This window comes from Hirsutella rhossiliensis (assembly GCF_020360975.1).
Source record: "Hirsutella rhossiliensis strain HR02 chromosome Unknown scaffold00004, whole genome shotgun sequence".
Lineage (NCBI taxonomy): Eukaryota > Fungi > Ascomycota > Sordariomycetes > Hypocreales > Ophiocordycipitaceae > Hirsutella > Hirsutella rhossiliensis.
The window spans coordinates 5,016,914-5,039,032 of NW_025408670.1; the positions used below are offsets into that span (position 1 = coordinate 5,016,914).

General features: G+C 58.4%; 7 protein-coding genes across 7 annotated transcripts; 3 read left to right on the top strand and 4 right to left on the bottom strand.

The window, feature by feature from the left end:
- Nucleotides 1-3,261: 3,261 nt before the first annotated feature.
- On the top strand, nt 3,262-4,978 carry HRG_04824 (cytochrome p450 domain-containing protein; the record flags this gene model as incomplete). Its single annotated transcript, XM_044863295.1, has 4 exons — nt 3,262-3,498; nt 3,549-3,674; nt 3,742-4,507; nt 4,560-4,978. 4 exons carry the CDS (start codon nt 3,262-3,264, stop codon nt 4,976-4,978), a joined length of 1,548 nt encoding a protein of 515 aa, XP_044721909.1.
- Nucleotides 4,979-5,564: 586 nt separating this feature from the next.
- On the bottom strand, nt 5,565-6,774 carry HRG_04825 (fibrillarin domain-containing protein; the record flags this gene model as incomplete). The annotated part of the gene is made up of 4 exons (XM_044863296.1): nt 5,565-5,623; nt 5,695-6,358; nt 6,438-6,547; nt 6,603-6,774. The coding sequence occupies 4 exons, from the start codon at nt 6,772-6,774 to the stop codon at nt 5,565-5,567; spliced, it is 1,005 nt and encodes a 334-aa protein (XP_044721910.1).
- Nucleotides 6,775-7,482: 708 nt separating this feature from the next.
- HRG_04826 (ribosomal protein l22p/L17e domain-containing protein) lies at nt 7,483-8,380 on the top strand (the record flags this gene model as incomplete). Its single annotated transcript, XM_044863297.1, has 4 exons — nt 7,483-7,485; nt 7,613-7,826; nt 7,965-8,152; nt 8,222-8,380. 4 exons carry the CDS (start codon nt 7,483-7,485, stop codon nt 8,378-8,380), a joined length of 564 nt encoding a protein of 187 aa, XP_044721911.1.
- Nucleotides 8,381-9,327: 947 nt separating this feature from the next.
- On the bottom strand, nt 9,328-12,152 carry HRG_04827 (uncharacterized protein; the record flags this gene model as incomplete). Its single annotated transcript, XM_044863298.1, has 2 exons — nt 9,328-11,636; nt 11,891-12,152. 2 exons carry the CDS (start codon nt 12,150-12,152, stop codon nt 9,328-9,330), a joined length of 2,571 nt encoding a protein of 856 aa, XP_044721912.1.
- Nucleotides 12,153-12,906: 754 nt separating this feature from the next.
- Nucleotides 12,907-13,993, bottom strand: HRG_04828 (malate dehydrogenase; the record flags this gene model as incomplete). Its single annotated transcript, XM_044863299.1, has 3 exons — nt 12,907-13,105; nt 13,174-13,720; nt 13,789-13,993. 3 exons carry the CDS (start codon nt 13,991-13,993, stop codon nt 12,907-12,909), a joined length of 951 nt encoding a protein of 316 aa, XP_044721913.1.
- A 1,347-nt stretch (nt 13,994-15,340) lies between these two features.
- HRG_04829 (uncharacterized protein) lies at nt 15,341-17,630 on the bottom strand (the record flags this gene model as incomplete). Its single annotated transcript, XM_044863300.1, has 4 exons — nt 15,341-15,680; nt 15,753-17,232; nt 17,286-17,453; nt 17,516-17,630. The coding sequence occupies 4 exons, from the start codon at nt 17,628-17,630 to the stop codon at nt 15,341-15,343; spliced, it is 2,103 nt and encodes a 700-aa protein (XP_044721914.1).
- Nucleotides 17,631-18,030: 400 nt separating this feature from the next.
- Nucleotides 18,031-21,722, top strand: HRG_04830 (TGF beta receptor associated protein 1; the record flags this gene model as incomplete). Its single annotated transcript, XM_044863301.1, has 6 exons — nt 18,031-18,193; nt 18,250-18,662; nt 18,714-19,014; nt 19,063-19,357; nt 19,418-19,600; nt 19,670-21,722. The coding sequence occupies 6 exons, from the start codon at nt 18,031-18,033 to the stop codon at nt 21,720-21,722; spliced, it is 3,408 nt and encodes a 1,135-aa protein (XP_044721915.1).
- Nucleotides 21,723-22,119: the final 397 nt, after the last annotated feature.

The following is a 22,119-nucleotide window of genomic DNA, read 5'->3' on the forward strand; positions in this document are numbered from 1 at the left end:
ACAGACGCCCGTGTCGCACCGCGTTTCCTCACGCCGCTTTGTGGATCAATCTGGTGCCTCTGTTCGAGATGATTTCTCACTCCCGACGTGCCATTGATCACAAATAACTCTTGCTTATACTTTCCGATCGCACATTCGTGACAGTAGTATACCTCTTTCTTGTCACTGTCTCGGATGTAATGAAGACCGTACTTCCACACATGCGACGAGCCGAGACGAGCTGCCTTCTTCGTCGTCTTCGCGCGACGCAGGTACGTGACATGGTCTTGTACGAATTCGTCCGGAGGCTCAGGATAACGGACAGAATTAGACGATGGCGTCGTAGCGGAAAAATGTGGCGCGGGACACGATGCAGGAGATCTGGAGCGGATTGATGCTGAACTTGTCGTAAACGAAGATGGCGAGGTTGGCGCTGGAGATTCCATGATCATGACATACACCAATTAAGGTATGGTGGCTTTCGATCATTCGATCTTGGTCCATCGTCCAACTAGCCTAACGTAAAAATTTTCGGGCTCCAACATCACGGAAGTAATTCGATTGAAAGGATCATTTAAGCTTTCCTGTCCCTGAAAGGATCATTTAAGCTTTTCCTGTCCCTCCGACGACGCGATTGACAAGTCTGGCCAGTGATACGTTAGGTCATGCTCCGTCCTACATGGAAGAACTCATAAAACTGGGTGCAATGAGAAGTACTTTCTAATACGCACTAACACTCGCCTTACCTTCGGGCCTTCCTGGGATAGCTACCCGGCAGCAAAGACGAAAAGCATCCGTTCGGTGCCGGGATCGACCTGACCAAGGTAGCCAGGTCGATATTGTGAGGATGATGGTATTCATGATTGAATGGAGTAGATAAACTGGCAGAAAACTGGTCAATAAGCCCTACAGATGACACTGGAATCATCGCCGCTCGGATTCTGCCTGGTCATTCTCCGCAGTGAGCCTCTTACCTGAGCTTATTTTTAGCGTTACTGGTATGATTCGGTATACCGGTAATACCATGGTATCAAGTTTTTGTCAAACCATACCAGGTCTTGGCGGTATTTACCATACCAATACCAACTCATACCGGACCATTCCGATCACTGGGTTTGAGAATGTTCTCCGCCACACGACATATGGATTGTATTTCGCAGAAAGCTGATTTACCGTGCAGTACAGTCATGTACAGATACAGGCTAGACCGAATCAACGGTCGACCGAGCTCGAGACAGCCGTAGCAGGAAAACCCCGAGGGCATTAGGTCGATGAATGGTGGCCGTGCCAAGTGGCAGGTGACCAACATGCTGGCAGGGAATGTGGCTCATGAGGCCGCCAACATGTGTCCAATAGCAGCCCTGTTGGGACGCAAGCCGCCGCTACCTTGGCATCCGGCATGGCAGGGGGGCAGGGCGGGGCTTGAACGCCTCCTTTCCGCCATGCATCTCACAGATCGTTACCGGCGCCGGGATCTGGCAGATCCGGGGCCGCTAGAGGATGCGGATGTCTCGGAAGACGGCTGACAGGTGCCAGCGCAAGGGAGCCGGGCTGCCGTCCGAAGAGGGGATCACGACAGTCCGACACCTCGGGCTCAAGGGAGAGACTGGTGTATACTCTTGATGATGTGAGGCAGCGGACAGGCCGGTCAGTTGGCTGAGGCCCGCCGTTCAGGTGTCACGGGAAATGCGGGACGGGACGGAGAGAGCTGAACTGGCATCGAGTTGCCACGACAAGAGGCAAATGTTTGTTGGGCGTTCGGGCTCGGGAAGTCGTCGAGGAGCTGTTCCGTTCGGTAAGCAAACTGCATGATCTGCAGTCGACACCGCCAACGTGGCTACAGCCTCCACGTGTTCCGGCACCCGATACGATAAAGGGACAACGAATGGCCGCGGGTGACGATTCGTCCACAAAATGAAGGCTCCCCTCAGGGGTCCCGGGTGCGCAGTGGACCCGGCGGGTGCTAGCGCGCAGTAGGGCGCTGGAAAGGCAAACATCCGAGGCCCAACAGGGCACAGATCATCGGCGGCCGTCGTCGCCATGGCCTGTTGGGCGATGGATGCCGTGCGAGAATGATGGACGATGATCTCTCTCCCTTGGTCGTTGGCGCTCCGTCTGTTCGAAAGCCCGACGTTTCAGTGGGCGGGATTAGAAGAAGAGGCCGGAGCAGAGCAAAATAGCCTCGAGCAGCAAGAGTGTCATGTCCTGCCGCGAATCGGCGCCCAGTCGCGACTCGCCATGTTGGTTGCAGTCAAGCTTTCGATTCTTGCTTGACATGAGCTAATTATCCTCGAAGCAATTTGGTTAGTCAGGTGCACTGTCCCTGGCTGGTCATGTTGATAGGTAGTGTGATTGTTTGTACTCGGTGGATAGCGAGATACTTGTCCTATCCGTGGGCCGTCGGCTTTTTAGCAGTACCGACTGACCACCAGCAGTCGGCGGACACTAACATGGGAAGCAACGCAGACACCACGTATTCACTGTGCTTCTTACTGTACGGTCCAGTCATCATGCATCGTGAGCATCTCTTTTTCTCTGCCTTGCACACAGATTCTCCCTCGCACCGCCCACTTCCCGCAGTAATCCATCAACCCGACACGTCCACTCGGTCAACTCACCTGGTATGCTTCTTCGGGCGCTAACCCGTCTACACCTGAGCATGGAGAGAGCCAAGGGGGGGTGGGCCAAAGCGCCCAAAGAGCCTCGAAACAAAAATAGAGATTTCGTCCCGAGCTAAGGCCCCCGGAGGTGGCACATCCCGAACGCATTGCGTCTCAGACGATTCGACGAAACTTCCTGCGACGCCGCGTGCCCTCTCTCAGTCCATCTCTCGGTCCATCTCTGTCCAGTTCTCCCCCAATCTCCCCCAATCTCCCCCTCCCTCTCGCCCTTGTCCTCATACATACTCACGCTCTTTTTATTTTTATCTTTTATTTTACAATGGTATTGACATAGTTCAGTCCCGTTCGTGGCGCTCGGTTCGCCTCTCGTCCGCCCGCCCGCCTGCTCGCTCTCGGTTCCACTTACATCCAGGGTTATTATTGTCTTGTTTGCTCGGGTTATTTCAACAACCAAAGGCTTGCCTTCCTGATCATAGAAGAGACGCCCTCGCTGCCGCTCCTCGCCACCAAAGCGTCGTGCCGCCCGCCGACCTCTCAGCAGCCACATGCCTGGGCTCTCGTCTGCTCTTCCTCATCCCCGGTGTCCGGAACGCCGCCCGAGACCGCGAATGCCGCCTGCGCCCGGACCAAATCCCTCGATTGACTTCCTCACCACCTCACCATGGAAAATAGCTCCTCCGACACACCTTGGCAGTCTGCCCTCAGCGTGCCCATCCCCGTCCCGGCTACTTGGCGCTTCCCCTCGACATACTACGTCGCCGTCGCCGCGGCCTTGCTCGTTGCCTGGTTAATACAGTCCAGGAAGCGGCACTGTACCCTCCCCGTTCCTCTTTACAAGGCCTCCAAGACCAAGTGGATCTTTTCGGCAGAGACTCTCGTCAAGGATAGCTACCGCAAGGTTCGTCTGCTTCTCCAGCCCTCCGACTACCGGAGCTAACAACACCACAGTTCCAAGACAAGGTGTACCAGATTAGTGGCACCGAGGGGCCTCAACTCGTTCTGCCCTCCAACTATGTCGGCGAGCTCAAGACTCTGCCCGAAGACGTCCTAAGTGCCAAGGAGGCCATTGCCGATGTGAGTAATTCGCGCGCCCGCAAGCCTGTGTCATAATAGCCCATGTTCTAAACACATACTTCCTTAGGCCCTCCAAAGCAAGTACACAAAGTTCTCGCCCGGCCACAACGATGAGCTCTTGACACTGCTCTTGCGGACCCGTCTGACGCAAAATCTCGTCAAGCTCGCTCCCCAGCTCAAGGAAGAGCTCGAGTACATTGTCGCCACAGAGTTCCCTGCCTGCGACGACTGGACCCCGGTGAAATGGCACCCCTTTGCTCTGAGGGCCGTGACTCGCCTCAGTGGCAGGGCGTTTGTCGGCCCTGACATAAACCGCCAGGAGCGGTGGATGGACACGAGCATCAACTTTGCCATCCACGTCTTCATGGCTGGCGCCAAGCTCCAATTCTTCCCCGAGTGGGCGCGGCCCTTTACCCAATATTTCGTGTCGGACCTGGGCAAGATTCGCCGCGACATTGAAAACGCCAAAAACATGATTAGGCCAATCCTGGAGGAGAGGATCCGTGACCTGGACTCCCCGAGCTGTGAGAAGCCCCCCAACGACATGATGCAGTGGCTCATCGAGGCCTTGCCCGACAATGAAAAGGCAGACGTGCAGACGCAGGCAGAACTGCAGCTCGTGACTGCGGCGGCCTCGATCCACACGACGCACGGCCTTCTCTGCGAGTGCATATACGACTTGGCGGCCCATCCCGAGATTCAGGACGAGTTGCGCAAGGAGGCTCATCAGGTCCTCGAGGCGGACGAGGGCTGGATGAGAAAGGATAGCATGGCAAAGCTGAAGAAGATGGACAGCTTCATGAGGGAGGTGCAGCGACTACGCGGAAACATCGGTGAGTCTCTCCATCCGCAGCGGCCGCCGCCCATCTGCTGACAGCCTTCAAGTCTCCTTCCTCCGCAAGGTTATGAAGCCCATCGCTCTCTCCGACGGCACTCAGCTGCCCGTCGGCACCCGCGTCGTTGCGCCCCTGGCCGGCATCGCCCACGACGAGCGCTTCTTCCCCAACGCCGATCAGTTCGATCCCCTACGCTTCTACCACCTACGCCAACAGTCTGCCGAGGCCAACAACCGCCTGCAGTTCACGTCCATCGGCGACACGTACGTCAACTTTGGGGCCGGCCGCCACGCTTGTCCCGGCCGCTTCTTCGCCGGCAACGAGATCAAGCTGATGCTCGCCCGCTTCGTCCTGGGCTACGACATCCGGCTCCGGCCGGGTGACCAGAGGCCCAAGCCCATGTCCATTGTCATGACCAAGTCGCCCAGCCCCGATGCGGTGCTGGAGTTTCGGCGGCGACAGCCGTAGAATGCGGAGCCATACATCGCTACATGTTTGAGAGGCGCCAAGTGCCCAAATGATGATAATGACCAAGACTCAATGCTCCGCCCCGAGGGGACGTCCCCTTTTTGCCAGTGGCGAAAGTTGTTGAGCAACTATTCATGCACCCTCCGCATACCGGAGTTCATCTCGTTGTAAATAGAACTCGCATCTATATAATTACCGTACCTCACGATGAATGAGGGAGCTGACGAGCGTGAACAAGGATGGCGGGAGACACGCCGCTACGAGTCTTCACATGGTACCGGCACATTCCCGACTGCAGGATCGCGAGTCGCGCCTAATTTTCCATTTGGCCGTGACGCCAGTAGACAGCCTACACAAAATCCAGCCATGCCCGTAAACGCCCTCTCGCCCCGGTGAAGCAGCCCGTCCTAGAAAACCAAAGCAAGGTAAGGGGAAGAAATAGCAAGTGAAGTCATCAAGGCGTGCTATATGACTCTGTTGTGCACAGAAGACGTGAGTCGTCAAATGTGCCGGGAAATCAAGTGAGACCTATGAAGCCATCATCAAGAGTATGGTGGTGCCGTGTTGACAAAGGACAAACCACGTATCATGATTGGTGACGTTGATATTCACCGGCAACCAAGCAGTGGTCACGCTCAAAGGGTTCTAGAGACATCTGGTTAGAATTTGACCCCTGACACGATGTGCGGATTGGGAGGCGCGAGGGGCGGGCTCACCGAGCGTCAGCTGGAACTTGGGCTTAATGTGTTCTGCCCTCATCTTGTTGACCTCGTTAGCAAAGACCTCGGCCGGAGGGGCGGTAGAGTCAATGCAGTTGGCCTTGATGGAGATGAGCACACCGCCGCCAGTCTTGAGGAACCAGTTGGCGTTCATGGCGACGATGCGGGCCTGGTCGGGCTGCGCAACGTCGGCAAAGATGACGTCGACCATGGGCACAATCATGCGGTAGCGGGCAGGCTGGCGGGCGTCCTCGACAATAGGCACGACGTTGGGCCGCTTCGAAGCCATGGCGATGAGATCTCGTCCGGATCGAGACGAGAACTCGACAGCGTAGACATAGCCAGTGGGGCCGACGACGTCGGCAACATGGGAGACGGAGGTGCCCGAAGCAGCGCCCAGGTAGAGCACACGGGAGCCGGGCCGCATGTAGATCTCGTCGGCGCCACCGGCAATGGCAGCACACAGCTTGCTGCGGAAGGGATTCCACATCCGGTACTCGACCTTGGTGGTGGTGGTAGTGCCGTCGTCGTTCTTGACAACCTCGTCATGCTGGATACGCTTCTCGCCGTAGACAGACTCGTTCAGAGCCATGTTGCGCGTGGCGATGCCGTCCTCCTTGCCGCCACGGACGACAAAGACACCCGGATGCCGATGGGGTTCCTAGAGTTGGGGCCTGGTTAGAATGGCAAGAAGCGCAGAGTCCCGAGATCTGCGACAAGGCAGGGGACGAGGGACGTACGACGATGACCTTGGATCCTCCCCTCTGTCCAGGCGCGCCACCTCCTCGGGGAGCGCCGCGGCCGCCTCGAGGGGCGCCGCGGCCACCTCGAAACCCGCCGCCTCGTCCTCCTGGTGTTCAAGTCAGCGCATCCGATACTCGACAGCAACCAACGTGGACTCGTACCTCGACCGCCACGACCTCCGCGATCACCGCCAAAACCACCGCGACCGCCGCGACCTCCAAAGCCACCACGATCGCCAAAGCCACCACGATCACCAAAGCCACCACGACCACCGCGAGCACCACCTCGCATGCCGCCGCCGCGGGGGGCTCCTCGGGGGGGACCAAATGCCATGACGCTGCGTGCTTCGGAGAGGAGTCAAGAATGGAAAAGGTTCCGCAACCGCTTCGGGATCTCTTAAAGCCGGGTAGAGAAGAGGTCCTCGACCGCTGTACGGTATGAGAGGGGGAGAGCTGGCCTGTTGTTGACCTGATCGGTGATGGATGATGACCGCCGCCCTTAGAAGACGAAAAGAAAATTTTAAAGCTTTTTTGCCCTGGGGACCTTTTTCTGCCGGCCCCACTTCACCATTATTGGCTAATGCTTGAGAAGACCCTGATGTGGACCGACTGTTTTTCCGCAATTGCACATTCATTAATAAGCGTCTGACATCCACTCCTCAACGGTCACGTGACTTATGCCAAGTCACGAGACTCTGCGAGGCCACACGAACCACTGCGCTGCGCAGTTTGAATTGGGCTCTTGAATATGACAGAGACAGCATGGAAAGACATTGAGCGTGTGTCTTACAAAGGATTTTTTTCTACTCAAATCATATCGGTTCGTGTACGTGGGTGTTGGGCTCTGTGACGGCTTTTTCTCGTCGGGCGACTGTCTGAGTTTGCTGTGCGCTGACTGGCCAGGGCAGTCAAGCCCTAGTCACTCCCCGTAGCGGTAAGCGAGGCCCGGCCCCAGCGCCCTGGAGTGGGAGTTCTGAATTTCCTCAACTCCAGTCTGCGAACTTGTGTCGTCGAACCAGTCACCCACCACCAAACCGTCAAGATGGTGAGTTGTGCCCCGCCGCATTGCAGATTTCAAGGAGGAGAGACTCGATCGACGGCTGCTGCACGGTTTCGAATGCTCCCGAAGCGCTCCAACAAACGGAAACTGACTTCTGCCTATTTTGCACCAGGTCCGATACGCCGCGACCGAGATCCAGCCCTCCAAGTCGGCCCGCGCCCGCGGCTCCTACCTGCGAGTCTCCTTCAAGAACACCCGCGAGACCGCCCAGGCCATCAACGGCTGGAAACTCCAGCGCGCCGTTGCCTTCCTCGAGAATGTCAAGGAGCACAAGGAGGCCGTCCCCATGCGACGATATGCTGGCAGCACCGGACGCTGCGCCCAAGGTACGAGGGAACATTGGCAACACCGGAAGCACATGCGTTTTCTCGAGAGCGAATCGTCAATATTGGCTCATCGCGCGATGCACCATGTTTTCGTCAAAGTGGGCGACGGGCAGCGGCTGACGGGATCATGATACGCAGGCAAGCAGTTCGGTGTTTCCAAGGCCCGGTGGCCCCTCAAGTCGGCCCAGTTCCTGCTGGACCTCCTGAAGAACGCCGAGGCCAACGCGGATGCCAAAGGCCTCGACACCGGTGCCCTGATTGTCAAGCACATCCAGGTCAACCAGGCCCCCAAGCAGCGCCGCCGAACATACCGTGCCCACGGTCGCGTACGTCGAATCCATCCAATCCCTGCTTGGAGGACGTGGAAGGATTCTTGGCTAACTGGGCTTTGACAGATCAACCCCTACATGTCGAACCCCTGCCACATCGAGCTGATCCTGACCGAGGGCGACGAGGTGGTGCAGAAGTCGGACCAGGTCGTCGGCCGCGAGCAGCTGCGACTCAACTCGAGGCAGCGCGGCGCCCGTGTCCGCCAGGCCATCACCGCCGCATAGACGAAAAGGGGCGTTGCAGGGGGTAGGGAGGAATGGTTTTCTGGACGTCGACATGTTTTCGGGGTGATGGGTCGCTTTTCATCTCGTGGTGTATGGCAGGCTACGGCGGGAGCATGGCATTACAAGGGAAAGTTGGCGTGCAAGTTTTCTCTTTTCCTTGCGAGGATTCTTGACGAAATTTCAAAAAGGAACAAACAAAGAACCCCACGCAGCCGGTGCAACCAACCAGACATCTCTGTCTGCGGCATAAGTCCAATGTGGAACTGCACGTCGACTTCAAAGCTCGGCTCTGCGATAATGGCCATGCGGCGGGGCCACCGAAGCCGTCATTCATCCTGAGCAAGCTTTCCTCGATGCTGCTCATGGGCCAAGCTGTCCTGGGCGGGAGTACGGCAACCGATGTGATGCTCGGCGCACAGGCCAACAGACGTGAACTGCCCAGTCTGACAGACAGTTCTTTTTGGGAAGCTGTTCTTCTGACCTCGAGCTACTACCGTACTGCATCGTAGTATATCTATCACTGCCTGGCGCATCATATTGTGCTACAGACTTCATCTGCTCAAATAGAAACATCACACCAGCTCTGTGGTCACCCATTGCCTTGACCTCGGTTTTCCTACCCATCTATCCATCTCTCGCCGAGCATTATACAGTAACAAAGGGTATCTCTTGACGTCAAGCTAGGGTGTCATAATCTAGGGGCTTTTCCCCTTCCTATTCCTCAAGATCCTAATTCTTTCACACCCCCTTCCAGATGATTACGCTGGTAAACCGCACTGCGGCACTAGGCGCACAAGGAAAGTCTTGTCTTCCCGCGCGGGTTTCCCTAGAGTCGAAGTCTTTACCATCGTAGAGCCAGGAGAATGAAAGCGTCGCTCCCGAGACCAGAAGTCTGCAGATCCTGTTTCTGGAGGCTCAGCAAAATAGCGAGGGCATGTAAGCCGAAATCAGCGTCCAGGATCAAGCTCGATAACACCGGAAAAGCGACCCAAGCCAGGATGCTCTATGCCATCGGCGAGGGCATCCTCAATGGTTCGCTCGTCGTAAACATTTTCCCAGCCCATGACCATGCCGAACGTAGACTCCAGAGTCACCAGTTCGTGCGGATGAATGTAAGGAATAATCAGTCCCAGTCTCTTATCCCCGCACCGCTGCATCTGATAGATCAACTCTTCGCCGTCAATGATGTTCATATTTGGCAAGATTGACGCGTTTGGCGGTATGAGGGATCGCGACTTGATGTAAGCAAGGTCGACGGCCGCGTAGCCGCACGACTTGAACGATAATGACTTCAGCCGGTAACGGCTCTGGTCAGAAGTCAGTCGATGGGTATTGGGCAGATACTTGGACAAGGCCTCGAGATGTGCCCAGGAGGCCTGGCCGTTGTTGCTTTCCGGGACCTGCTGCTGCTGAGGCTTGAAGCTTGGCGAGAAGTGCTCCATGAGTCCAGGCCATGACATCAATCCCGGTTGTTCAGTTGTCGGCTGGGCATTCTGAGCCGGGTCAAGGGCCTGAGCCGGGTCGAAGGCCTGATTGTCGTTGGCGCCAGGGGCCACTGGCAAGGGAGCCGGGACTAGGCCTGTGCCACCAGGCATCCCATTGTGCACCAGGTCGCTGAAACTAACATGCCCGGGCCCATAGTAGACAAGGGTGGAGTGGCGCAGGAACTGCGCGATCGAAGCCTGCCGGACAGCGGTGGGAGGGCCTGAGAGCGAGACCGACTCCAACTCGAGCTTCTCCAACGACGAGAGCGCCATTTGCCGGACTGTCTGCAGCAGGACGTGGGGTGGGGCCCAGCAGTTCTTGAGCGACAGGTGCAAGGCGTGGGGGAGACAAAGAAGCTGGTCCAGGTGGTCCGTGAGCCCCGTGGTAGCTGTCATGAAGTCGGTGGTTTCGAAGAAGGGGGCAGGCAGGATGTGCATATTGCGGTAGCGGAAGCCAGGTGCCAGCTCGCCGCCGCAGATCCACTCGAAATGGATGCTCTCAATGTTTGGTTGCTTGCCGATGTAGTCGTTGAGCAGTCTGAAGGCCTTGCCAACCGCGTGGACGGGAGACACGGGCCTGTCTTGGACAAACCCCGGGGTCGACACGGCAACTGACCTCCAATCGGCGATGACGCCCAGAAACACGTTCTTGAGGCTCGGGATACTGCCCCAGAGGTCATCGCGGCACAAGATGTGGAGATGGCTGCTTGGGATCTTGGCAATGGTCAGGGTGGTGACGTTTGTGAAGCACCCAAGCGCGGCATTGTCAATCAGGCCGATGACGTAGGACTGAATCATGGCGCGATGTGCCCACTCGAGCTCGAGAAGCATCTCCCTCTGAGCCATGGTGAGGTCGGCCGGGATGAGGGGACGGGTGGAAGGGCGGTCCGGTGTGCCGAGAAGGCGAGTGTAAATTTGTTCCAGCTTGCGGACGGGGGTCGATCTGCCGTCAAGGTCAATCGTTTCCACTGTGGTGCCTTCGGTGTTGAGCATGAGGCGAAGGGCGTTTTGAACCTGCTCATCGCCGACATAGCCGGCGTCGATGAGCATCTTGAGTAGGGTCAGGCGCTTAACCGTGGTGAAGGGGCCCTGGACAGAGTATGCGGGATCCAATCCAGAGTGGCTCGGGTTGCCGAGGGCGACTAGGGACCTGTTGGCAGCGCCAGACAGGGCGGGCTCGGAGCGCCAGTCCCGAGTGGCAAAGACCGGGTGCCGGACGGCGGCGCTCCGGGCGACGCAGTCGGGGCCGAAGAGAAAGCCGAGGCCGGCGTCACAGCAGAGTCCGAGGTTCCTGACCTTTGTGAGGCAACGGAGAGCCTCCCTCATGCAGCCGGTCTCATCGGCGGTGCGTTCGATGTCCTCGAGGTCGTGATAGCGGCGATAGTCATCGTGAGGCCAGCGGTAGATGCCCCAGAAGGACGGGACGGCCCTTTGGACCGTCTTGATGGGCGGATAGGCGAGCAAGTCCTCGTCGACTTCGAGGGAGAGGGCGAAGCGAAGAATGTGGGGGCCAAAGGAGTGAAAGATGCGCATGCCGTCCAAGAGGAGCTTGGGCTTGCTGGCGGCGGGGCCACCGTTTCTATGGTTGGGGTAGGAGTAGAGCTCGGCCTTGAAGGGAACGACGACGTTGCGAAAGTATTGGGCCGACACACTGATTTCGAACTCGCGGCAGACTAGGCGCAGGGACTTGACCTCGGCCCGCGAGAGGTACGAGGTGATGAGCTCGAAGATCTCGACGGGGATTCGTCCCATGGGCCAGTCGGGAGGAGAGGCTGCATTGGGGGGTTCAGGTCAGTTGGGGTCCGTGACGACGAGTTTGGGCGACAGCTGGCTGCACTTGCAATGCCGGCAGAGAGATCTGGATGATGATGATACGATGGAGAAGAGAGGATGGAGAGGATGGCCGGGTGGGCAATTGATTGTATTTTTAGCGACTGATGGCATCGGCGGGGAGAGAGGGGGGTTGGAATGCAAGGGTCCGGGAGGGTCTTGTCTCTCGGCTCGAAGCCACGAGTCGCTCACTCACCTTGAGGAGGAGGAGGAGGAGGAGTCGTTTTCTCTGCGGAACATGCCGGCATCTCGCCCCCCTGCTGCTGCTGCTGCTGCTGCTGCTGCTCCGTCTCGGCCGTGGCTCCATGGTGCTCGGGTTCGGCCGCTGCCTCTTCGACGCCGATACTGCCGCTGCTGGCACGGCGTCGATGCGAGGATGGGTCCGGCATGGTTCGGTGAATGAGCTGCCAGCGCTGCAGCCGAGCGAGACCGGCGCGGGTTGCTGGTAGCGGAAGCATTGCTAGGCCTTGGCGACGGAGCGGGCGAGGCCTCCACTTTATAGAGGATGGGTTAGTGGCTCCCCCGCCTCTTCAGTTCATCCGAGGACTCCTTTTTCCCAGCACGCTCGTGCGTAGATGTGCTGTGCGAGGAAGAGGGTGTGGTCATGTGTGCGAGAAGGAACTGGCTTTGCTGCTCAGGCTGGCCGGTAGGGCCTATATGTAAACGAGCAAACAGCTGCCCGGCGGGGTAGTCGATTCGCCTTGGATTCCTATAGGCGTCCCTGGATAGGTGCTACCCCAGGCCTACTGCCCCTTTTTGGATCGAGACGGCAGGCGCAGTGACACTCATATTGTCCGTCCAAGTCATTGAGTGCACGTGCAGCCAGTCGCTTTCTCCGGTTGGCAGTCACCCGATGCCGAATGGTGGGCGGTGTGCTTCGTCGTGCTCCGGCGTTGCGTCTCACCGAAAGTGGTGTCTTGTACGGATACCGAGTACGAAGTACCTCGCGAGTACTCCATCGCTTCTTCGCCCATCAGCCCTTCATCAATCATCATTTTTGACCCTTCCCGCACCTTCAATGACGAAAGCCACTCCGTTTTCTCTCGAGACTGATCATCGAAATGCTCTAATCTACTAGAAATAGGTCCACATACAGACTCCAAGAGTCGAGACCAAATCATATGTACAAAAAAAGGCGAAAAAAGGGGGGAGGGGACGGATTAAACGACGACAACCAATTCGGCCGGCAGACAAGCGGGCTGCATTTCTCTCTCAATCAAATCGCCACTCCCCCTCGTCTTCGTCATCGCTCCCGTCCTCCCATTCGCTCCCGTTGTTCGGCTCGCTCTCATCGTCCCATTCGCTCTCGTTCTCCCACTCGCTCGCGTTCTCCCATTCGCTTGCGTTCTTCGGCTCGCTCCCATCGTCTCCCCCTTGCTGGTCGCCGACTTCACCCTGCCAGAACCAGTATCTGCACACCAATTCGTCAGCGCCCAGAGCCAAGCAACGACGAAGCCATACTCGGCAGGGAAAACTCACACTGCAGCGTACGGCACTTCAAACGTCGCCGGCATGCCCTCGCAAGTTGCCGGAGGGCTGCCTCCTGCTGTCGTCACCCGGTAGACCTCCTTGATGCCGCCCGTGGTCCCCCCTTCCTTGGTCCTCAGCCGCAGCCACGTCACGGCCTTTTCGCCCAATTGGCCCGTCGCCGCCGTTGGGGGCGCATTGACGGAGCTGTCCTTGGTGCACCGCGCCTCGCCAATGTCCAGCGACGGCGTGTCCAAGTTGAAGAATGCCGTCGAGCTGTCGGTGAAATAGTGGACACCCGACCTGGCCAGAACCCTGGCGCCGTCCCGCGCCGCCCCGCTGCCCTCCTCCAGCCGGACTGCCGTGCTCGGTACCCGCTCCAGGAGTTCGGGGCTCAGGGCGGCCACGCAGCTGGCGTTGAAGAGCGTCGCCACTGCGCCGCCCGCTTTCGGCACCGCGTCCGCCTTGCCAGCATCGCACGTGTAGTTTTGCGTTCCACGCCCGACGGCCACGTGTCGAACCGTCAGTCCCTCTGCCGGCGCGGGCAGTCCGTCGACGCCTACTGTACATCTGCGTAAGTCGGAGGGATCGCAAAGGGAGATGCCAAAATCGACTGTTTGCACTCACCTGACGGCATCTGTGCCTTTGACAAATCACATCCCGAGGGAGCAGATAGGAGCTCGGTTGCCTCGACTTTGGCGGCGATGATATCAAAGTATGCCGACAGCGAGCCGACGCCATTGGCCTGGTGCGTCAGACCCAGCCCGGGAAATGTCGGCGCCGCCCGAGCCACCACGGCCAAAGTAGACGCAAGAATCGTCGATGGATGCATTCTGGGGCGCGAGCAAGCTCGAGTGCCGAGATTTGGCGCTGCTTGAGCTGATTTGAGACAATTGCACAGCTCGAAGAAAATGGACGCCCAATTCACGCCTTGTGTTCTTCCACAGCAGGGAAACGAATATCAGGGAGACATCGGCCGCAATATGGCGCACGTGCCGGCCGAGTTGAGCAGAACCGTTGCCTGTTCGCAGAAGTTGCACATGAGAGAGCGGACGCATCGCGTCTAATATGATGCGCCTCATCCCATGCTCGATGGCTGCGAATGCCCGGCAACCAGCCGCCCCAGCCGCCCAGCGTCGGGCGTACTTGGAGCGAGGTCGAGGAGCTCCCTCATCATTGGTCGGCTGGCCAAGCCGCTGATGGGCCGAGTAGGGCCTCGTCATGTACGCAGCCGCCTGGTCCAATGAAGGCCTCGCGCCGTGCGTGGCTAGGCAGGTCGGCCGAGAGGCCATCACCGCCGGCGGCCAGGGCGCTTACGGATGGTGGCATCCAATGGCGCCGTTGCGACCCGAGATCCTGGAATAGATCCAGATTGTGTGCGTCAGCTGGATCGACCATGCCTATTAATAGGCGTTTATTTTGAGCAAGAGCCGGCCTCGCTACCGTGCGGGACTGGACATTGGCCACTGCCGCTCGACTTTTGTATTGCAGAGGTCAAGCAATGGCGGCATCAATCCTCGTTCGTTCTGAACCTCATCCCTCCAATCTGCCGAATCTCGACGTTGGCGTTCTCTGCAACCGGACTCGCCAATGCCTAATTGCCGATGCAGCCCTTTTACAACCTGTCCTCGACATGTCACAGCGGCACTCACTTCGTTTCGGCTTGCGGGCACAATGTCTGCGATTGAATGTCCCAACCACACCGAGCAAACCTGTGGCGCACGAGTAAACGAATTATTCCAAGAAGATATGCGCTCTCAACAATGTCATTGTTCATCAGTTCGGAAATGACGACATAATCCCCTTCCTGCGCCCTTCCGTGATGGGGACACGAAACGGCCATCGGACTGATGACCTGCCAGCCAAGGTTTGGAGCGCATCATGGTGCATTCACGGGCTGCCATCTCTCAGTGTGGATTGACCCGCGAGAAATTCAAGCACCTGTGTCTATCCAGCCCGCTGCTCGCATTCCGCATCCTCTCGGTCAAGGCACGGGATGGCATACTCGCTATAACCTCTTTGAATCTCCTATCGAACAATGCGAGTTGAAACAGCACACATCCTCTAGTAATGTTAACGCTATTTATAAGTACACGACGTACAAAAGCAGACGACATGGTTGCGTCAACCGCCGAGAACGCTAAGGAGGGCTCAAACCGCGGCCCGTTGCAATATGCCGTCAGCCCTCTCTGAAGCCATCTTCTTTCCAGCGTCCGTGGTCTGTGCCTCCATTCGTCAACGAGCCGCCTTGGCCTGCCGCCGCCGCCGCCGACCCAAAGTTGCTGGCGTGTTTCTCAAAGTCTGCGCTTCCGAGCCAGTACAGCGAGAAGAATACAACGACGTGCAGCGCCACGCAGTACGCCGCGAACAAATTTCTGCTCGTCCGAGACGCCAGGACCATGCGCGTGATGGAGTAGACTACCCTCTCGGGAAAGCTCATTCGTCGATATGCCCTCGCCGACTCCCTGCCCCTGAAGGCCGCAAAGGGTGATATGTTGGATTCGTAGGCCTGGCGGTACCTGTCCAGCGAGATACCCGGGTTCCCGGTCCCGCCAATCGAGACCGTCGAGTGATTCGGATTCGACGCGTACGCTGATGAGGATGACGCCGTCGCCCCCCCTCGGCTATACGTCGACACGTATCTTGTCTTCTCGTACAGGTTCAGGTTATCTTTTTGCAAAGCTGCGACCTCCTGGCGCAGCTGCTGCGCCGTCCGGTGCGTCTCCGAAAGCTCATGCTCCAGCTGCGCGTTCTTCTTCTTGAACCGGTCGCGCTGGGCCGTGACCATGGGCAGGATGCCGGAGCCGCCCCCCACGGGCTCCCGATCACCCTGTCCCATCCGCGGATCTATGCCGCTGATGATGGACGACGTGGGCGAGGACTTGCCCTTTCGAGTCGGCGCGCGAGTGACGTAGGTGCCGGCGACTGATGCCCCAGATGGGAAGACGTTGGCCCCTTCTGCCTGCATGTTCTCTAGGTCGCTTTCGAGCTTCTCGTTGAGGTTCTGTGATTTCTCCAGCTCCGCATTCGTCCTCGAGAGCTCTTCTTGGATATCCTCGAGCCTCGTCTGAAGGTCTTGATGAGACAAGCGGAGTATCGTGAGCTCGTCGCCGAGCTTTTTGTTTCGTGACAGCAAGAGCTTTTCCAGCGTCTCGCCTGCGCCTGCGCCACCCTCGGCCTTGTCGCCAATCTCGTCATCCCCAGTAGAGAACTCGATGCTCTTGAGGACCTCGAGCTCCTGCTTAATGTCGTCGTAGTCGTTCCATCGTTGCACCTTGACCTTGAGCGACTCTCTCTCGTCCTTGAGCAACGCTATTTCCCGCTCCATCAACCGCAACCGCGCGTCCAGGTCTCGCCTAGTGCTCTCCTTCTCCATCCTAGCAGTTTCGAGCTTCCGAATCAGGGACGAATTTTCCGATCGCATCCGCATAAAGTTGGGGTCATCCTCGAGCGACTTTTCGGGCTGGGACGAGAGGGTCGATTTGGCTTGGGCCAGCTCCAGCCTCATCTGCTCGTTTCGTGCCTCGATCTCGGCGAGTCTGGAGCTCGTTCGCTCAAGCTCCGAGTGGAGCATCTCGAGCTCTGCGGTCGAGGCGTTGCCGCGCTGCGCATCTTGGTCATCGCCGTGCTTGCCGAGTCGCTGGCTCACCTCATAGCTGGCGCGCATCTCATTCAGCAGGCGCTCTTGATTTTCCACCTTTTCTTCCAAGCTCCTCTCTTTGGCTTCCCAGTTATCCCGCTTCTCATCCAACACGGCCGTCCATGACGATTCTACTTCCTTGACTCGGGTCTCGAGAGTGTCCTCGAGGTCCTTGCGCGCTGCTCGCTCGGTCTGGAGCTTGGAATCTGCTTCGTCGAGCTGAGAAGTCAGGTTCGACACGCTTCCTTGCAGGCGCTGGTTCTCCTCAATAAGCTTGGGCAGCGTGTCCTCGGACACAAGCATGGAGTCGACGGCGGCCTCGAGCAGGGGATACGGATCCGGGACATCGGATATCGAAGTATAGGCCTGTAGAAAGGCAGAGTTGACGGACTTGGAGTGGGTGGTGAGGAGGTCGATGAATGTTTGGTATGCTAAGCGCATGGTTAACGATTTGTCGGCTGCGAAAGAGCAGAAACGATCTAACCTTTCAGCAGGCCCTTGATCTCGGACAGCTTGGATGGGTCCTCGAGTTTTCTAAAGTCCTTTGTCTTCTGCGCCAAATCCTTGCGCTGGACGGTCGAGTCTCGCTGGTAGGCGACAATCTCCGAGGCTGTGTTGTCGAGGCTTGCCGTCAGAGTGGTGAGGTCGACGTCTGCCGTCTCGTGTCAGCAGGGGCCGGCATTGTTGTATGATGAGGATCCATCGAGTGCATACTTCTCCATGCCGAAATGGCATGTTGGAACTTGTTGTCCCCTTCCCGGTTGGTGCCTGGGTTGGGTGGTGCGGCGGGAGCTGCCGCCGTCGCCGATGGGTCCGTGGCTTCGGCCATTGTGCGTAACGAGTGCTTGCAAGGTCGCTGATGGTGAGGACGCGAGCCGTTGCGCCGCCGTGGGTTTGCACGCAAGATGGAATCGTCGTCGTGCGAACGTGTCCCATGGAGCAAGTACAGTACATGCAGTGGTGCATGTGTCGCGGCGAGGCTGAGGCGGCGGTTGAGCCACAGTGGGGATACCGAGCGAGTACCGACGCAGGTACGTACAGACATACCTACCTCCTAAGATGCAAATCGCCAGCAGGCCGCTCACCCCTCGCAACATCGCCCCATCCTCCACCTGCGAGCCCGTGAAGCAGCGAGGCGCTCCCACAAGGCCGGCCCATGGTTTGCCTGACTCGCAGCAAGCAGAATGAGCACACTGCCTCGATAATGTCCGAATCAGTGCGCTGCCACCATGTCGACGACTCTTGACCGCGCCCATGGGCCGTCGTCGGCAAGCACGAACCGCGCGCCATTGGAAGACGGCCCCTATGTGCTGCGGTCTCTGCTGGACAATGTGCCTCTGGCGGCAGACGGCTCGCAAGACCCTGTCGGCATAAACTGCGTCGAGTACCTCGGTGAGACGGGACGAGGCTCGCAGCGTTGTGGGCTCCGTCCGCTAACACACGGGCAGATGGCAACCTCTACGTCGGCACCTCGGCCTCGGAACTCCTTCACTTTGTCCAGATACCCCCCGATCCCGCCGATACGTCCAGAAAGCCCGTCTTCATCCTCGCTTCCAGGCTGGAGCCCGCCTTCTCCGCGCCGACCGGAGCCGCTACGAGCCCTCCTCAGCCCGGCGTCCAGCAGATCCTCCTTCTACCCAGAGTCGGCAAAGCATGCGTCCTTTGCAACTGGACCGTGACCTTTTATTCGTTGCCGGAGCTGAGTCCCGTGTCCGCCACGGGCCAGGTCAAGAACTGCAATTGGATAGGCGGGACCGACTTCAACGAGACCAGCGAGACGGCCACCGACGTCACGATTCTCCTCTCGCTTAAGCGACGAATCCAGGTCGTGCGGGTTGGTGAGAGCGCTCGCGCTTTCAAAGTACGATTTGGTTCCCTGGCTTTCCATGACGGTGCCCTAACCTCCTCCCAGAACATCGACTACGCAGGCAGCACTTTGTCTATCCGCCGAGACTCCATAGCATGCGTCGCCGACACCAAGTCGTACGCGCTCCTCGACATCGAGAGGCAGCTGAAGATTCCCTTGATGAGCATATCCTCCTTGGATGAGCCTCCTCCACCTGGGGAAGTCGGACAAATCCAAAGCATCGCTGCCGACGCCGGAGGGGGCATCATCCGCAGCGCCTCGTCCGCCGAGAACCGACCACACGCTGTCGCACAGAGCCACAGTCGTAGCACGAGCCTGGGCGGAGCAATTCTCGGAAACATTCGACGTCAGGAGCCTCGCCCATTCGAGGGAGGAAACTCAACTCCCCGTCAAGCCTCGCCCCCTACTCCGTCAACGAGTCCGCGACCACCGCCACCCGCGCCCGAGTCGAGCACCACTGCTCCGTCAGCGGATAAGCCACTGCCAGCTGCGCCCTCGGAGGCTCCGGCTGCAAACCAAGTTCCAGAGCCACAAGCGGGCCAGCAACCGGTTAGCTTAAAACCACACATTGCATCTCCGTCTCCTGAAGAATTCCTTGTCGTCATAGGCACCAGCCCGTCGGAGCCTGGCATTGGCATGTTTGTCAATCTCGACGGCGATGCCACGCGCGCCACCATTGAATTCGAAGAGTATCCAACGCAGGTTGTCACTGACGGCACTCCGACTGATCCATCCTCGCCACGGTCTAGGGTGCCGGACGATGACGACGGCTACGTTCTGGCCTCAATGGCTAGAAAGAGCAGCGACAAGGTTCATTACGGTCTTGAGATCCAGCGCTGGAGTGCTGGCAACGAAAGTATTCCTGAAAAGCACTGGCTGGCGGCTGAAGATGTCGAAACCCCCAGCCCATACGGAATTCGTTCGCTGGTTGGGCATGGCGAGATCCAATTCGAAGAGATTGTCGGAAAACTAAGCCATGGGCGATTCATTCCCTTCCCTAGCCCGATAGAAGCGTCGACGCCATCCATCAGGAGTCAGGACTCCCGGACGGCCGCTTCACTCGAGAGACTTTCCAAGGAGAAAGACTTGTTTGAACGAGATGACTCACCGGATGACGATTCGTTGCCAGAGGGGTGGGAGGCCACTCGAAATGCAGAGGGCGAGGAGTTTGCTCGACGACTGGCAAAGACTGATGCACGATTGGCAGTTTGGGCGGGCGATCGCATATGGTGGGCTGCCCGGAATCCCCTGATCCTGCAACTCGACACGGCCCTGGATGCTGCATGTCCGAATGGGGTCGCCATTGTCAAGGACATGGACAAGCAAAGCATTTACTCTGCCCTCAAGGCCATACGCGGCCGAGAGGCGAGAACTGAACTGCAATTCCTGACCTTTGGTTATCTGCGACAAAAGGCAGGGCTTCTACTCCTGGTCGAATTGTTGACGTCAGGGACTGAGCAGCTGTTTGAGGGCGAGCTGAAGGCCTTGGAAGAAGTTTTGATAGAGAGTAAGCTCGATGCCAGAGTCGTTTTGTCGTTGGTTCCCGGCCTCAGGAACGAAATCATCGAGGGACGCCGTGGGATCTGGATCTACGGCGGTGTCAGAAAGGTGGCGGACGCTTTCCTGCGCAGCACGGCCTTTGATGGTCTCTTGAAGGCTGGGCTGGGCAGCCTTGGCTCGAGAGCCATGCACTTCTTGCGTCGATTTCTCTCGTCGTGGAGGAGAATGAAGGGCTTTGCCAGCGTTGCGGACGAGAGCGAGGTGTTTCGGACCGTGGACGCTGCCCTGCTGACTGTCCTGCTCGAGCTGGACCGACATGCACCCAAAGGATTGGGCAAAGGCGGTGCCGTGAGGTCCGAGCTAAACGACCTAGTCGACCGAGGCGTGGACTGTTTCGAAAGGGCAGTCGACCTGCTCGAGTCATACCACAGGCTCTTCGTCCTGAGCCGGCTATACCAAAGCCGCAAGATGGCCGGCGACGTCTTGGCCACGTGGAAGCGAATCATTGAAGGCGAGCGAGACGAAGGGCAGGAACTTCGCGACGGAGAGCAGCGGGTGCGAGAGTACCTTGCAAAGATTAGCAGTCAGGCTCTCGTTCAGGAGTATGGCGTCTGGCTCGCCAATCGGAACCCCAGACTCGGGGTGCAGGTCTTTGCCGAGGACAAGTCGCGGACATCTACGTTTGAGCCGGCCCGTGTTGTCGAGCTCCTGAGGGAAGAGGCCCCAGACGCCGTCAAGTACTACTTGGAGTATCTCGTCTTTGGCAAGGGGAACACAGCTTACGTGAACGAGCTCGTCGCCTACTACCTTGACGTGGTTCTCGACGAGCTCGAGTCGTCTGCTGCGAGCAGAGAAGCCGTCATGGCGGCCTATGACGCGTACCGAGCGCTACACGCCCCCAAGCCGACGTATCACCACTTCCTCACTGCGAATGCCCCCGAGGGCGACGAGACTTGGCGGAGCCGCCTCCGGCTTTTGCAACTACTCGGCGGTCCTCACGACTACGACTCGGCCGCCATCAGGGCCCGCATTGCCCGCTTGTCCGGCGAGCTCCTCGTGCCGGAGACGATTATCCTCGCGGGACGAGAGCAACATCACGACGACGCGCTACGGTTGCTGGTCCACAACCTCGGCGACTACGACACGGCCGTGTCGTACTGCCTCCGCGGCGGCACCAGCGTCTACGTCCCGCCCGAGGGCCGCCGCCACGGGGCCAGCGTGCCAGAAATTGAGCAGCAGCGGCGCCTGTTCCGGGTGGTGCTGCACGAGTTCTTGGCCATTGCCGACCCGAGCGACCGCGTCGAGCAGACGGGCGCGCTGCTGGAGCATTTCGGGGGGTGGTTCGACGCCGATGAGGTGCTGGGCCTGGTGCCGGACTCGTGGCCCGTGGACGTGGTGGCTGGGTTCCTGGTCGGCGCGCTCAAGAGGCTGGTGCGCGACAAGCACGAGAGCATCATGACGAGAGCTCTTAGCGGGGCGGAGAATGTGAGAATCAACTATGACTTGGTTGTGGGGATAGAGGAGAAGGGCCCGAGTATCGAGGCTGCCAGTTGAGGGCATAGTGGTAGACATGATGACAAGATGGCTTGTATTCGGGGCAATGGCGGCACGATACATGAACGACTTGGGACTTGAAGGGTGGATGAGGAGTTCAGTAGTCAATGATCCTATAGTCGTCGCACTTGTCATCTCTGCAAAACAGTTCCGGCCTCGGTGAGAGCACTTGAGCTACGACTTGACACTACACCGGCCGCACTGGCCGTAAGGGCCCGGGAGTTTCAGCCCAAATTTCCGCCGCCGGGAATCGACATGCCGCCATACTGGCCTGTCTGCCGTTCCCCTTCCAGTTGCCTGTGAGTGCGCGCGCGGTCTCGTCCTGCACGCCCCTTGACGAGGCGAGGCGACATGTGCCATCTCCCGAGAGCATTTGCTGCTGCTCCAAGCTCCAGCT